We start from the raw sequence: 15,644 nt of genomic DNA on the forward strand, positions 1-15,644 counted from the left end.
GTCCATCCACCTCACTACAAATAACTCAATTTCGTTTCTTTTTATGGCTGAGTAATATTCCATTGTATATACGTGCCACATCTTCTTTATGCATTCATCTGTTGATGAACACTTAGATTGCTTCCATGCCTTGGCTATTGTAATAGTGCTGCTATGAACATTGGGTTCATATGTCTTTTCGAATAATGTTTTTCTCTGGATATATGCCCAGGGGTGAGATTGCTAAATCATATGGTAACTCTATTTTTAGTTTTTTTAAGAACGTCCATACTATTCTCCATAGTGGCTACATCAATTTACATTCCCACCAGTAGTGTAGGAGAGTTCCCTTTTCTCCACACCCTCTCCAGCATTTGTTATTTATAGACTTTTTGATGATGGCCATTCTGACAGGTGTGAGGTGATACCTCACTGTAGTTTTGATTTGCATTTCTCTAATAATTAGTGATGTTGAGCATCTTTTCATGTGTTTGTTGGCCATCTGTTTGTCTTCTTTGAGAAATGTCTGTTCAGGTCTTCCACCCATTTTTTGATTGGGTTGTTTGGGTTTTTTTGATATTGAGCTGCATGAGCTGTTTGTATGTTTTGGAGATTACTCCTTTCTCCGTTGCTTTGTTTGCAACTATGTTCTCCCATTCTGAGGGTTGTCTTTTCCTCTTGTTTATGGTTTCCTTTGCTGTGCAAAAGCTTTGAAGTTTCATTAGGTCCCATTTGTTTATTTTTACTTTTATTTCTTTTGCCTTGGGAGACTGACCTAAGTAAATATTGCTATGATTTATGTCAAAGAATGTTTTGCCTTTGTTCTCTCCTAGGAGTTTTATGGTGTCATGTCTTATATTTAAGTTTTTAAACCATTTTGAGTTTATTTTTGTGTATACTGTGTGAGGGAGTGTTTTAACCTCATTGATTTACATGTGGCTGTCCAGCTTTCCCAATACCACTCACTGAAGAGACTGTCTTTGCTCCATTATATATTCTTGCCCCCTTTGTCAAAGATTAATTGACCATAGGTGTGTGGGTTTATTTCTGGGCTCTCTATTCTGTTCCATTCATCCATATGACTATTTTTGTGCCAATATCACACTATTTTGATTACTGTAGCTTTGTAGTATTGTCTGAAGTCTGAGAAGGTTCTGCCTCCAGATTTGTTATTTTTCCTCAGGATTATTTTGGCAGTTCTGGGTCTCTTCTGGTTCCATATGAATTTTAGGATTATTTGTTACAGTTTTGTGGAAAATGTCATGGGTAATTTGATAGGGATTGCATTAAGTCTGTAGATTGCTTTGGGTAGTATGACCCTTTTAACAGTATTAATTCCTCCAATTCGAGAGCATGAAATATCTTTCTATTTCTTTGAATAATCTTCAGTTTCCTTTACCAATGTTTTATTGTTCTCAGTGTATAGGTCTTTCACCTCCTTGGTTAGGTTTATTTCTAGGTTTTTTTTTTGGATGCGATTTTAAACAGGATTTTTTTTGGATGCAATTTTAAACAGGATTTTTTTTTTTACATTCTTTCTGATATTTTATTGTTAGTGCAAAGAAATGCAACAGACTTCTGTGTATTAATTTTGTATCTTGCTACCTTGCTGAATTTGTTTATTAGTTCTAGTGGTTTTTGTGTTGGAGTCATTAGGGTTTTCTACATACATAGTATCATGTCATCTGCATATAGTGACAATTTTGCCTCTTCCCTTCCAGTTTGGATACCTTTTATTTATGTTTCTTGTCTGATTGCTATGGCTAGGACTTCTGATACTATGTTGAACAGAACTGGTGAGAATGGGCATCCTTGTCTTCTTTCAGATTTTAGCTGGAAGGCTTTCAGTTTTTCATTGTTGAGTATTATATTAACTATGGGTTTGCTTTTATTATGTTGAGGTATAGTCCCTCCATACCCACTTTGGTGAAAGTTTTTATCATGAATTTTATTAAATGCTTTTTCTGCATCTATCAAGATGATCAGTGGTTGTTGTCTTTTCTTTTGTTTATGTGGCATATCACATTGATTGATTTGTATTTGTTGAACCATTCTTGCAACCCTGGAATGAATCTAACTTGATCACAGCATATGATCCTTTTTATGTATTGTTGCTTCAGTTTACTAATATTTTGTGAGGACTTTTGCATCCATATTCATCAAAGATATTGGCCTGTACTTTTCTTTTTTTTTTGTAATATCTTTGTCTGATTTTGATATCAGGATGTTGGTGGCTTCCTAGAATGACTTTGGGAGAGTTCCCTCCTCTTCAGTCTTTTGGAATACTTTGAGAAGGATTGGTATAAGTTCTTTGTATATTTGGTAAAATTCCCCAGTGAAGCCACCCAGACCTGGACTTTTATTTACAGGGAGTTTTTTAAAAAATTACAGATTGTATTTCACTTCTAGTGATCATTCTGTTCAAATTTTCTCTTTCTTCTTGACTCAGTTTTGGCAGGTTGTCCATTTTTAAAAACTTGTCCATTTCTTCTAGTTTGTCCAATTTGTTGACGTAAGTGTTTATAGTATTTTCTTATGATTTTTTGTATTTCTCTGGTATCAGTTGTTATTCCTCCTTTTTCTTTTTTTTTTTATTTGGCTCCTCTCTCTTTTCTTCTTGGTGAGCCTGGCTAGAGGTATGTCAATTTTGTTTATCTTTTCAGAGAAACAGTTCTTGGCTTTATTGATCTTTCTATTGTTCTTTATCTCTATTTTATTTATTTCCTCTCTGATGTGTGTTATTTCCTTCCTTCTGCTGACTTTGGGTTTTTTTGTTCCTGTTTTTCTAATTCTTTTAGGTGGTAGCTTAGGTTGTTTACTTGAGATTTTCTTCTTTCTTGAGAAAGGCCTGTATTGCTGTAAACTTCCCTTTTAGAACTGCTTTTGCTGTGTCCCATAGATTTTGTAAGGTTGTCTTTTCATTGTCATTTCTCTCCAGGTATTTTCTGATTTTCTCTTTCATTTCATTCTGACCCATTGGTTTTTAGTATCATGTTGTTTAGTCTCCATGTAATCATTTTTTTTTCTCATTTTTTCCTGTGGTTGATTTCTAGTTACATATGGTTGTGGTCAGAAAAGATGTTTGAAATAATTTCTATCCCTTACATTTCTTGAGGCTTGTTTTGTGTCCTACTATGTGGCCTATCCTTGAGAACGTTCCATGTGCACTTAAAAAAGAATGTGTATTATGGTTTTTTTGTATGTAATGTCCTGTAGACATCAATTAAGTTCAACTGTTCTATTGTGTCATTTAGGATCTCCTTTGCCTTATTGCTTTTTATGTCTGGAAGATCTGACCAGTGATGTCAGTGGGGTATTAAAGACTCCTACTATTATTTTATTCCCATCAATTTCTCTCTTTATGTCTGTAGTGCTTGTTTTATGTCTTTAGATTCTCCTAAGTATATTGGGTGCATACATGTTAACAAGTGTAATATCCTCTTCTTGTATTGATCCTTTTATCATTATATAGTGTCCTTTGTCTTTCATTATGAACTTTGTTTTAAAGTCTATTTTGTCTGATATGAGTATTGCTACCCATAGTTTCTTGTCATTTTCATTTGCATGTGCCATTTATCTTGTGGTTTAAGCCTTCTTTTCCTCCCCTTCCCATTGTTTGGTTAGGTGATATTTTTAAAAATTACCTTTTCTTGAACTGCATAGTTTGACTTGGGTTTATGTCGTTACATCAAATATTCCTAGTGTAGGGCTTCCCTGGTGGCACAGTGGCTGAGAGTCCGCCTGCCGATGCAGGGGACATGGGTTCGTGCCCCGGTCCGGGAAGATCCCACATGCCACGGAGCAGCTAGGCTCGTGAGCCATGGCCGCTGAGCCTGCGCGTCCAGAGCCTGTGCTCTACAACGGGAGAGGCCACAACAGCGAGAGGCCCACGTACCACCAAAAAAAAAACTATATGTATATATATATATATATATATATATATATATTCCTAGTGTAATACAGACAACTAGTCATGATCGGAGGATGAATTCATGAATGATATAATGAGTAGTTATTTAATATTTCCACCTATGTCATGGTGATACAGTTTAATATTGTTTGTGTTTTATCCTTTCAAGGGGCATTTATTTTTAACACAGGAAATCTGCAGATTAAATTATTTATTTAATAAGAATAAAATGGAACGTAAGAACTAGGGCAGAGAAATAGAGATGGTATTTTGAAAACGATGGACTTTGTGCCAGGTAGAGTATGGTTGAGAATGTAGAAATTCCTCAGGATAATTAGTGACAAATATCCTTAAATACTTGTTGAAAATGGGATTATGGCTTTTAGAAATTCTTCCATGACAATAGAAATGAGATAATAATGGATATGAGGAAATAGTGTATGTACTGCCAAGATTTAGCAACTAGTTTAAAAGTAAAACTTGAGGTATTTGAAGTTTGCAGTGTTCATGATTGAGATGGAAATAAGATAACTGCAGGGTGGCTAAGCCGCCATCTCCTCAGATCTTGTAGAATGTGAAAACAATTTCTCAGACATTTGAAAATGGAAAATCTAAATGACACACTTAGAGGTCCATTTGTCCTTTCAACTGGAGCCCAAAGTCTCCTAGTTTCTGGAGGTTTGTGATGAGGTAAACTGTCTTCAAAATAGCCTATGTGTGAGAATTTCCTGTTCAAACCTGAAGTGACACATTGATGAGAAATCAACTTTTTCCACTCTTGTTTCACTCTGAGCCTTCACAGGGCAGTCTGTGGAGGTCACAGACATTGTTTATTCTTGTCCTAGATTTATGTTTTTAAATTTCTTCTTTTAATTTTTTAAATTCTTCTTTAAATTTCTTCTTTCTACCCAGCTATAGCAGGCCTCTTTTATGAGAGTAACCTGACCTCCCCACTAAAGGATGCACAACTTTCTGGCCAACAGAAGGTATGTGTCCCTCCTCTCCTGTCTCTCTACTAGACCACCTCACTTAGTGGGAAATAACAAATGTTAAATGTAATGCAAGTGAGGTACAATTAATATACAACAAAATCAAAGTAGAATATTGGTGTTTTTTTAAAATAATTCAGGGTAAAAAGCAACCATAAAACATGAAATATGTTGGAAGATTTCTCAAAGTATTCAATTTATTGTCTGTAGGAAGTTAGTTGCATATGCACTTGCATATTTGGGTTTATAAATCAATATAATATTAAGTGAAACCCACAGACATCATGACAGGGAAGAATTAGTTTGGGATGTTATAATCAGTAGAAGGTGGGTTTTTTGTATAATAGTATGTTAATATATATTTTGCTCAACCTTTATAAATAGATTCTTGGAAAGGAATTCATTGCATAACAAAAGCCAAACATAATTCCTCATACGTGTACTTAGACTCAATAAAAGCAGCCTGATTTTATAACAAAAATCAGGATGAGGTAGCTTCCTAAATGCTAATTTAAACTTAATTGTAAGTAATGAAAGAATTTTTTAAAAAATTGAACAAACACTGCAAAAAAATGTACCATGCTAATTAAAGACACTCCTGCTTAATAAATTACTTAACAGGGTCTAACTGATATGAATTAGAAATAGTAACATAGAAATTGTGACTAAAATAATAATTAAAACTGATACTTGTTGAGAACTTATAAGTGTCAGGTTGAGTGCTCAGTGTTACATGCATTGTATATTACCTATTCTTATTTCCATTTTAGATTAGTAAGATAGGTTACTAGATACTAAATAATTTTTTAACAGTCACACTCTTGTAAGTTTCAAAGCCATAATTTATTTCCAGGTCTTTCTGACTACAGCATCCATTGACTGAATTATTAAGTTATGTTATCTGGATTTTTTTATAAGTAATTTTTATAAGTAATTACCATCACTTATACAACTAAAATGACCTTTACTAACTTTGACACCTATAGGATCTTTCTGGAAGTTTGAATTAACAGTGTTCTTCCATAAATTACTTATATTTGTTTATTATTTTGTGGGTTCATATCTTAGCCATTAAGTCAATTATCGATTACTTTTACAAACTAAGTATTTTTTAGTCTTTTTCTGTTGTTTTATTTTCAATATTGTCTAGGTTATATATAAGTTTAGTGTATCATGTAACATTTTCCAATACATGAAGTATTTCCTCAATTTTTAATGTCTTCTCAGAACTCCTCAACCATTCAAAATAACGACCATTTGGTAACACTTTTCATAAGTAAATGTAAGTCACCAAATAATGTAATTTAGTGTAGGAGATTGTTGTACATGCCAACATTACACTTTCCCCATCTTTAAAATACTCTATAACCATTACTGGATTTCAAAATTATCATAAATATAGGTGAATCTCTCTTTTCTAATAAAACATTTTAATTTTAATACAAGCATTATAATGGTGTTAAAATATTTCTGTGGAATCTGAGTAGGATATTATTAGTCATGAACTTCTTTACTCCTCCCTAATTTATTGCTTTTCATTGTTTCAACCAAAAATATATTGTCAAATGTAGAATAACTTACAAAAAAAGTATTCTACCATGAGACACTTGTTTAAAGCTCTAAGGAATTTAAAACCAGGCCTTAAGATTGTTCTACTGCGAAGTGAGCACTAGACTCTACCCCGCCCATTTTACTGTACTAGGGAATCTCATCTTATATACACCATTCATTCCTAAGTACACTTAGAGCACTGTCTGACATAATTCAGCTGCAGAGATGAATAACCAAGGAGTAGCCTATGCAGAACTGAAGGTAGCCAAGAACTCAAAGAGGCAACAAATAAAACCTAAGGGCACTAAAAGTTCCATTTCAATAACTGAGCAGGAAATAACCTATGCAGAATTAAATCTTCAAAATGCTTCTCAGAATCTTCGAGGGAATGACAAGAACTACCACTGCAAAGGTAAAGCATTTAATAGTCACATGATGGAACTGTTCTAGGATATGCAGTTGGAGTACAGAGGTTGGAGAAAGAGTAGGGGATAAGTTCACATATTTTTCATTTTGAGGAACAGAACTTAAAGTTGGAGATGGGATTCTAATGTGAAATTGGAGGACTACTTTTATTCTGGCATTGCTGTAATTTGTAGTCTTTGATCAACAACTCATGAAGCGTTATATATGCTGAAAATGCAAAGGTATATTCTGAGAGAAAGATTATAGTGGTAGAAATGGGCTTGGGGTCCAAGTTTATGTATATAACTCCCTGTTTATGTGGGTTCTCTTGTTTGTAAACTTTCTAAACAACTGTCACCATCACTCTTTTCTCAGTGTTTCCTTTTCTTTCCCTGCAGATTTACCATCACCTCCAGAGAAGCTCATTGCTGGGGTTCTGGGAATCATCTGCCTTGTTTTGATGTCCAGTGTGGTAACAATGATAGTTTTTACTCCCTGTAAGTAGATTTTTGAAAAATTGTAAGGGAACTTTACACTTTAATGATGGTCAGTGCCTCTAAACACTTCATAATATTATGGAATGGGCATCTCATTAAAATGTATGCATTTAGACTAAATGTGGAATGGTTATTCTGAATTTGTCAAAAGTATACAACACAATAATTACAGAGAGTATGTATATGTATATTCTGATTTCATACCTCAAAAGCATGCTTTAGGATATTGAAAGATCTTATTGAGAAATACAAATTAATTCTTGAGATTGGTTAAAACAAATACTATAAGAGATGGTGATCTGTTCCTTTAGGCTTTTGAAATATTTTTTCAACCAAATCTTCATTACTTAATTTTTCTTGGTAAAATCAATTTTATTCCAGATTATTCCAATCCTAAGCAATAAACCAAATTTCAACTCAGAAACTACAATCATTATGATTTATTTAGATCAATATTAACTTTTATAATGATTAATTTTGTAGCTACTGCAATACGGGAGCAGAATAACTCCTCTCCGATAAAAAGGCTCCAGAAAGGTACATAATGATTTTCAAAGTTCTGATATAAATACAGTTTGTATTTTGTCTCTATCTTAGGCTAGTGAAAATAAGAATAGATTTTGGGGTTGAACATAAATTACAAAATATGGCAACAAATATTCATAAATAATGATTATAGGAGAGTGTTTCTCCCTATGCAACAATATGATCACCATACCCACTGTTGCCACTGGCTCAAATTTCCTCCCTCTGTAATATGATAAGAGACAAATAATTTTGCTATTCTAAAACAGAGGTTTCATTTCTTGATTTTCAGGACATGTAAAGAGTGGCTATTTCTGTGTGTTTGCTTTATACGGAGACATAAATTGGGGGGTGAGAGACTGACACTTCTGTGAATGTATGAGTGTGGTTTGTTTTATATGCACCAGCCTTGAGGGTGCATAGATGTGTTTTATATATATACACACATGTATATTTATACCTATGCATATATGTAAGTTAGTTTTCATTTTTTTTAATTCAAATTGTTTTTAGATAATAATTCACAATCTTTCTTCAGAATGTCATGCTGGTCATTGTCCAAAACAGTGGTTTACATGTTCCAACAATTGCTATTGTATTCATTTGGAAAAAAAAACATGGCATGAGAGTGTGACGGCCTGTGCTGCTAAGAACTCTACTCTGCTTTATATAGATAATGAAGAAGAAAAGGTAAGATACTAAATGTTGCAAACACTTTGTTAAAGGCTTGATTCAGTCAATATTATATTTGCTAGGATTCACTTGTGGTTTTGTACATATTTGCAGTTTGTTTAAGGCCTATTAATGTTCCATTAAACAACAGAATACAACTTTATGATATTCTATTTATATTTTTATACCATTAATACACGTTTGATAATTTCCAGTTCTTGCTTTTCATAAAAAAAACATGTTTCTACAAATGCTATTATTTTCTAAAATAAACTGTGCTATTTAATTTTACAATATATAAAGGAAAATAAACATATCATGATTTTGCATATTGATCACAATATGTATAGAACCATGTAATTGCATATCAGATCGTGGAATAGAAGTTTCCACTTCATAGCAGCCCCACTCCTCTGTATTCTCTCATCACTTCTCCACCCTCCGTGTATACCCACTGTCCTGACTTTTGATATTATAGAATCTCTTTGCTTGGTTGTTGTTTTTGTGTGTGTGTGTGTGGTACGCGGGCCTCTCACTGTTGTGGCCTCTCCCATTGCGGAGCACAGGCTCTGGACGCACAGGCTCAGCGGCCATGGCTCACGGGCCCAGCCGCTCCGCGGCATGTGGGATCTTCCCGGACCGGGGCACGGACCCGTGTCCCCTGCATCGGCAGGTGGACTCTCAACCACTGCGCCACCAGAGAAGCCCCTCTTTGCTTGTTTTTGAACTTCATATACATGGAATCATAGAGTATGCATTTTTCTTCCTGTCTCCTCTCACCCCCATATGCTATTTTTGCAATTCATCCATATTATTGCATTTATGTGTAGTTTGTAAATTTCCACTGCTCATTATGTAAATATAACATTTAAAATCCAATCTACCCAATGTCTCTGGTTACAGATGGAGTCTTATGCCCTCAGATATAAAGAGGCTTCCTGGGTTCAGTACTTTTAGTCATGGGATCCCCTTCGCTGGTCCCACCTCCACCCCTACCCCCCAACTCTGGTATCTCTCGGTGGAGGGGGAGGAGAAGCCCTTACTCTGGCTGCTTCTTGTTAGCAGGTGTCCTGCTGGATCACCTTGTAAGGCTCACCTGGTGTCGCCCACAGGATTCCCCTCAACACCAAGGAGGAATGGCTAGGCTGGGTGTTGGGAAGCAGCAGGCCTTGGTCACTTTCTTCGGTTGGGTGGTGGATATAAGATGCCCCTAATAGTTGTTCCTTAACCCCAGGGTCGCAAACCATTTCGCCTTTCTCTTTCCACCTTTCAGAGTTCTCCTTGACTTGTGTCTTTCATTAGTTCCAGTGTTTACAGTTGTACTTAACTGGGCGCAGCTGAGAGAAATGAGTCTCTGACTCCTTGTCTGGTCCCTTAGATTCTAGCAACACAGAAACAGAGTGATTGGGGGTTGATCTAGTCAAAGAACGGTGTGAGCCCCGGGAAACCAAATCTTTGGCTTTCGTGTCACTTATTTTCTCAATTTCATTCCCTTAATTTCCTTCTAAAACCGAAACTCTGAGAAACATAGAGGAGAAATCCATTGATATGGTCACAGTATCCTGAGAAATGGATGTCACAGAATCTAAAATCTTATTTAAAGCCTTGCTGTGTTAGTTTTGACAACATGGGTAACAGTTGAATTACATGAATCAGAATTTTCCTTATTAACCTAAGAAAAACAGTGAAACTGCTAAGCATAACTGTTTGAGTTAATTTTACATCAAAAGTACTGACCTTGGATAATGTATTTGGCAGTATTAAAACTTTGAACTTTAATATATTTTTAGTGTTAGATGAGACTCTTAACACTCATTTTGTTCAGAAAACTAAGGATCCTATGAAAGAACACACTACTTGCCTTTGAAAAATTAATAAAAATCTTTCATGACGACTATTTAAGTGAAAATTCTTTATTTTTGGCTAGAAATTCCTGATGTCCCTATCAATTATGTCATGGATTTCAGTCTTTCGTAAAGGCCGTGATCATCCATGGATGTGGCTAAATGGTTCAACTTACAAACTACAGTAAGTTTTTAAAAATAATACTGTATAGAGGAGGAAAAGATTAAAAATTTTAAGAATAATATTAAAACATTTGTTTTAGTTGAATTATAGAAAGATGAAGGAGGATGTTGAAAGTTAATAAAATGTTGATATAGTTATTAAAGAATGGGCTCTTCAATAACCCATTTCCCTAATAACAATCTCTTACTAAAATTATATTAAAATATCATTACCCATTTTCAAAATAGCTTTTATTACAGTGACATGGAAAATGCTATTGTTTCATGAGTTGTCCTCATATGATATAACAGAATTGTGCTTTTTTTTCCATTACAGTATAACAGACACATCACCTGATGAACATAACTGTGCTCTGCTCTATTCAGATGGCATTAGATCAGACAGTTGTGAGCTTCCACATACATATAATTGCAAGGATCAGCTCGAGAAAACGTGAGTTTGGATGCTGTTGAGTAACTTTAACTTTTATGAAATGGAAATAATATTATGATTGTATAAATTCTAAAATGAATTATTTTGAAATATAATATGCGCACCAAAAAATATAGATATCGTTACTTTTGTGTCTGGCTGTTTTTACTCTACATTATTTTTATGGCCTTCAACCTTTGTAAAAGATCGCATGTTGTGTGAGTCCATTTATATGAAATATCAAGAAGAGGGAAACCTATTCTAGAGGCAGAGAGTGGATTGCTGGTTACCAAGGGCTGAGCAGAGGTAGGATTGGAAAATGACTGCTAATGGTTACTATGTTTCTTCTGGGGGCGATGAAAACGTCTAGAGTTTGTTACTGTTGATGGTTGTAAACTCTGTGAATATACTAAAGAAAAAAATCACTGATTTATACACTTTAAGTGGATACATTTTATGCCATGTAAATTACACCTCAATAAAGCTGTTTTTAAAAAAAATCCTGGAATTATGTTTGGGATTGCATTTAATCTTCAAAGTAATTTGTAAAGATAGTCATCTTTACAATATTGGCTCTTCCAGTCAATATCATGCTTTATCTCTCTATGAATTAGGTTTTCTTTAAATTCTCCCTATTATATTTTGTATTTTTCTATATTGAGTTCTTAAAGATACATTGGTATTTCACTCTCATGCTTTTGTAAATGACATCCTCATTTGAAAATTTTTAGTAAGTTTTGCTGCTGTAAACAGTAATACAATGAGGTTTACATATTGGTCTTATAGCCAATGATTTCTCTGACTTTATGTATTAATTCTGTCATTTCAAATATATAGTCTTCTGGATTTTTATATAACAGCTCTTGCATTTGTAAATAATCACACTTTATTTCTTCTTTCCAGATGCAATTTTTTTTCTTGACTTATTTTTATAGGCTAGGATTTTATTTTCAATGTCGAATAGAAGGTACAGTAAAGGTTCTATATGTATCCTTTTCTATTTTCGAGGAAAAGCTTTCAGTATTTCATCAATATGAGATTCATCTTAAGGTTTTTTTCATCATAAGTTTCTCATATGAAAACAGTTCCATAATATTCTCATTTTTCAAACAAATTTTATAATCAATTGACGTTACATTTGTATTGTTTTTCCATCAGTTGGAATGATAAACGTTTTCTCTGTGTAATGATTATGAAGTAAATTACCTTTATTTCTTTCATATGTTAAACCAGTCTTGCATTTTGAAGTAAAATCACAATGATCATGTGTTGTCCTTTTTTAAAAAATCAATGCATATATTATATCTAGGTCAAGCTGAAGTTTTTCTTTATCTGTGTTCCCAAAGAAATTTGACTGAGTTTTCATTTACGTTATGTACTTGACAAGTTGTTACCAAGGCTATTTTTAGGAAGCATTTCCTTTTCTTTTACCTGGACCTTTGTGAAAGAGTACTGCTACGTTTTCAAGTGTTATTATTCATTACTAGTGCCATCTGAGCTTCTAGAACTTTTTTGTGGGAAGGTTTATATAACGAACTCAATTTCTTTACAATATGTGTTAGGTTTACTCAGGTTTCTATTTTTTGTGATGCATTTTGGTAATTTTCAATTTAGGATTTTTCTATTTTTTATAGATACTAAAATGTTTTCATAATATTGCTTTTTTTATCTGTAAAAACCACATGGTATCCCCATATTTATTATAGACATAAAAGACTTGTTTCTTCTCAAATTTTTTTTTTTTGGCCACACCGCATGGCTTGTGGACTCTTAGTTCCCTGACCAAGGAATGAACCCGGGGCCTCGGCAGTGAGAGCGTGGTGTCTTAACCACTGAACCATCAGGGATTCCCTCTCCTCACCTTTCTTTCAGCAGTCTTTTATCAATTTTATTAAATGCTTTCAATGAGAATACATTTGGCCTTGTTCCTCTCTATTGTAATTTTGTTCTTTGTCTTGATTTTGTACTATTTATTGTTTTCTTCCTTCTACTTCATTTGGTTTTAATTTCACCTAAATTTAGCTTTTCCATTTTTAGTTTCTTGTGATGCATGCTTGGATTTCTGCTTTGTTTTGTTTTATTTAGTTTGTAAGGTAAGCATTTAAGGCAATCAATACTTCACAAGACAGACATTTGGTTTTATATTTTCCTTGTAATTCTTATAAAAATTTTGAACGTTCATTGTGGTCATTTCTATGGTCCATCTGTTACTTAGACATTTATTACTGAATTTAACACCATATAAGGATTTTCAAAGTTTTGGTTATTGACTTCTGCATATAGTAAAGAGCATTCTGTTTGGTTAGAGAACTTTCTGTGAAGCTAGAAATATTCCACATCTTTGTTAAAAGTGGCTGGTGTGAAAGAGGAACCAATATTAAAATATTATTTTTTTAACTAATTAAAATTGAATGCCCACATTTCAAGTGCCCACTTGCCAAACTTGCCTAGCGGCTACTGCAGTGACATCACTTCTATATTTTTATATGAATATGCTTGGAAATATGATTTATAGTGTATTTTTTGAAAATTTCTATGTAAAAAAATATGAATAGTCCATACTAGTATATAGTATGTGTTCTACATATATGTATTGATTAGTTGTCTAGTTTAAATCTTTCTTTAGCCTTACTGATATCTGCTTGTTTGTAAGCAGTGAGAGAGAATCGTTTAAATCTCTATTTGTAATAGTTCACTTTTTTCAAACTTATGTTGAACTTGTATTATTAAGTACATAAAGATTTTTTAGAAAACATTGCTAATAGTTTAGATACTCTATCTATCATTATGAAACATGCTTCATCATTTCCAAGACGGCTCTTGCCTTCTATTATAACAGTATACTAACTATAGCAATTTTCTACTGGCTTGTGTTGCATGGTATATTTTTCATCTTTTTACTTTCCTCTTTCTTTAGGCTTTTGTTAAAGGAGTTTCTCATTAAGATAGTGAACAGTTATTTTAAATATTCTTAGAATTTAAATTGGAAGTTACTCTATATTTAACATAATTTTTAAATTATTATAAGATATATTTACATATATTATTTATATATAAGTATGTATTGTATGTATATATAATTAATTAAGTATAATATAGTTATCCTTAATCAGAGATGAATGCTACCATTTCTTTGAACTCCACTTCTTTTGTTGTTTTCTTTTTATCTTTCACAATAACTATTTTAACTATTTTAACTATCCTCTGTTGTCAGTTTAATGTTTTAAATATGTTATTAGTGCCCCACATTTTACAGCATAAATTATTAACTCATTAAAGTCTACAAATTAATACCTTTACCCTTTCTCGAAAAGTGAAAAGACATAACTACCTTCTACCTTTATTTACTGCTTATGCCGTATTTGCTCCCTTGAATTCAAATACAAATATATATTTTAAAATTTGAAACTTTATTGTTAATATTTTGTCGACTCGATATCCATTAAATATATCCACATAATTCTTACAACTCTTCTTTCCCTTCTGCATATCCAGGTTTTCACCTAGAATAAGGGTTTCTTTTTTTATATATACATCTTTATTGGAGTATAATTGATTCACAATGCTGTGTTAGTTTTGTGGTACAACAAAGCAAATCAGCCATATGCATACATATATCCCCATATCCCCTCCCTCTAGAGCCTCCCTCCCACCTTCCCTATCCCACCCCTCTAGGTGGTCGCAAAACACGGAGCTGATGTTCCTGTGTTATGCAGCTATATCCCACTAGCTATTTTACATTTGGTAGTGTATATATGTCAATACTTCTCTCATTTTGCCCCAGCTTCCCCTCCCAACCCTGTGTCCTCAAGTCCATTCTCTATGTCTGTGTCTTTATTCCTGGCCCACTGCTAGGTTCATCAGTACCATTTTTTAAAAAATTCCATACATATGTGTTAGCATATGGTATTTGTTTTTCTCTTTCTGACAGTTCATTCTGTATGACAGACTCTAGGTCCATCCACCACATACAAATAACTCAATTTCGTTTCTTTTTAGGGCTGAGTAATATTCCATTGTATGTGTATGCAACATCTTCTTTATCCATTCATCTGTCAATGGACATGTAGGTTGCTTCCATGTCCTGGCTATTGTAAATAGTGCTGCAATGAACATTGTATGAACAATGTATATTTGCATTGTTATATCTTCTTGATGAATAACTCTTTTATCATTATATGCAATGACTTTCTTTAGCTCTTGTTACCATTTTTGTTTAAATTCTATTTTGTTTGTTATAAGTATCACTACCCCTTCTTTATTTTGGTTTCCAATTCTGTGGAATATCGTTTTTCATCCCTTCACTTTTAGCCTAAGTGAATCCTCAAAGCTGAAGTGAGTCCCTATACGTATATATGTAGTTGGGTCTCAGTTTTCTTATCCATCCAGTCACTCTATGCCTTTTGGTTGGAGAATTCAATCCATTTACATTTAAGGTAATTATTAACAGGCAGGCACTTACTTAAGCCATTTTATTGTTTTCTGGATCTTTTGTAGTTTCCTTGTTCTTTTCTCTTTCTCTTGCTGCATTTGTTTGTGAATTGATAATTTCCCATAGTGGTATGTTTTGATTCTCTTCTCTTTATTTTTTTGTGAATCTATCATAGGTTTTCACTTTGTGGTTACCTTCAGGCTTAAATAATACATGCTATAGATATAACAATCTATTTTATGCTG

At 33.5% G+C, this 15,644-nt stretch overlaps 1 protein-coding gene across 1 annotated transcript; it reads left to right on the forward strand.

Moving 5' to 3' along the window:
* Nucleotides 1–6,654: 6,654 nt before the first annotated feature.
* Nucleotides 6,655–11,019, forward strand: LOC132529154 (NKG2-A/NKG2-B type II integral membrane protein-like). Its single transcript, XM_060165469.1, has 6 exons — nucleotides 6,655–6,841; nucleotides 7,233–7,331; nucleotides 7,815–7,868; nucleotides 8,395–8,546; nucleotides 10,456–10,556; nucleotides 10,872–11,019. Exons 1-6 carry the CDS (start codon nucleotides 6,655–6,657, stop codon nucleotides 10,990–10,992), a joined length of 714 nt encoding a protein of 237 aa, XP_060021452.1. The 3' UTR covers nucleotides 10,993–11,019.
* Nucleotides 11,020–15,644: the final 4,625 nt, after the last annotated feature.

The sequence above is a fragment of the Lagenorhynchus albirostris genome, chromosome 11, assembly GCF_949774975.1.
Source record: "Lagenorhynchus albirostris chromosome 11, mLagAlb1.1, whole genome shotgun sequence".
Lineage (NCBI taxonomy): Eukaryota > Metazoa > Chordata > Mammalia > Artiodactyla > Delphinidae > Lagenorhynchus > Lagenorhynchus albirostris.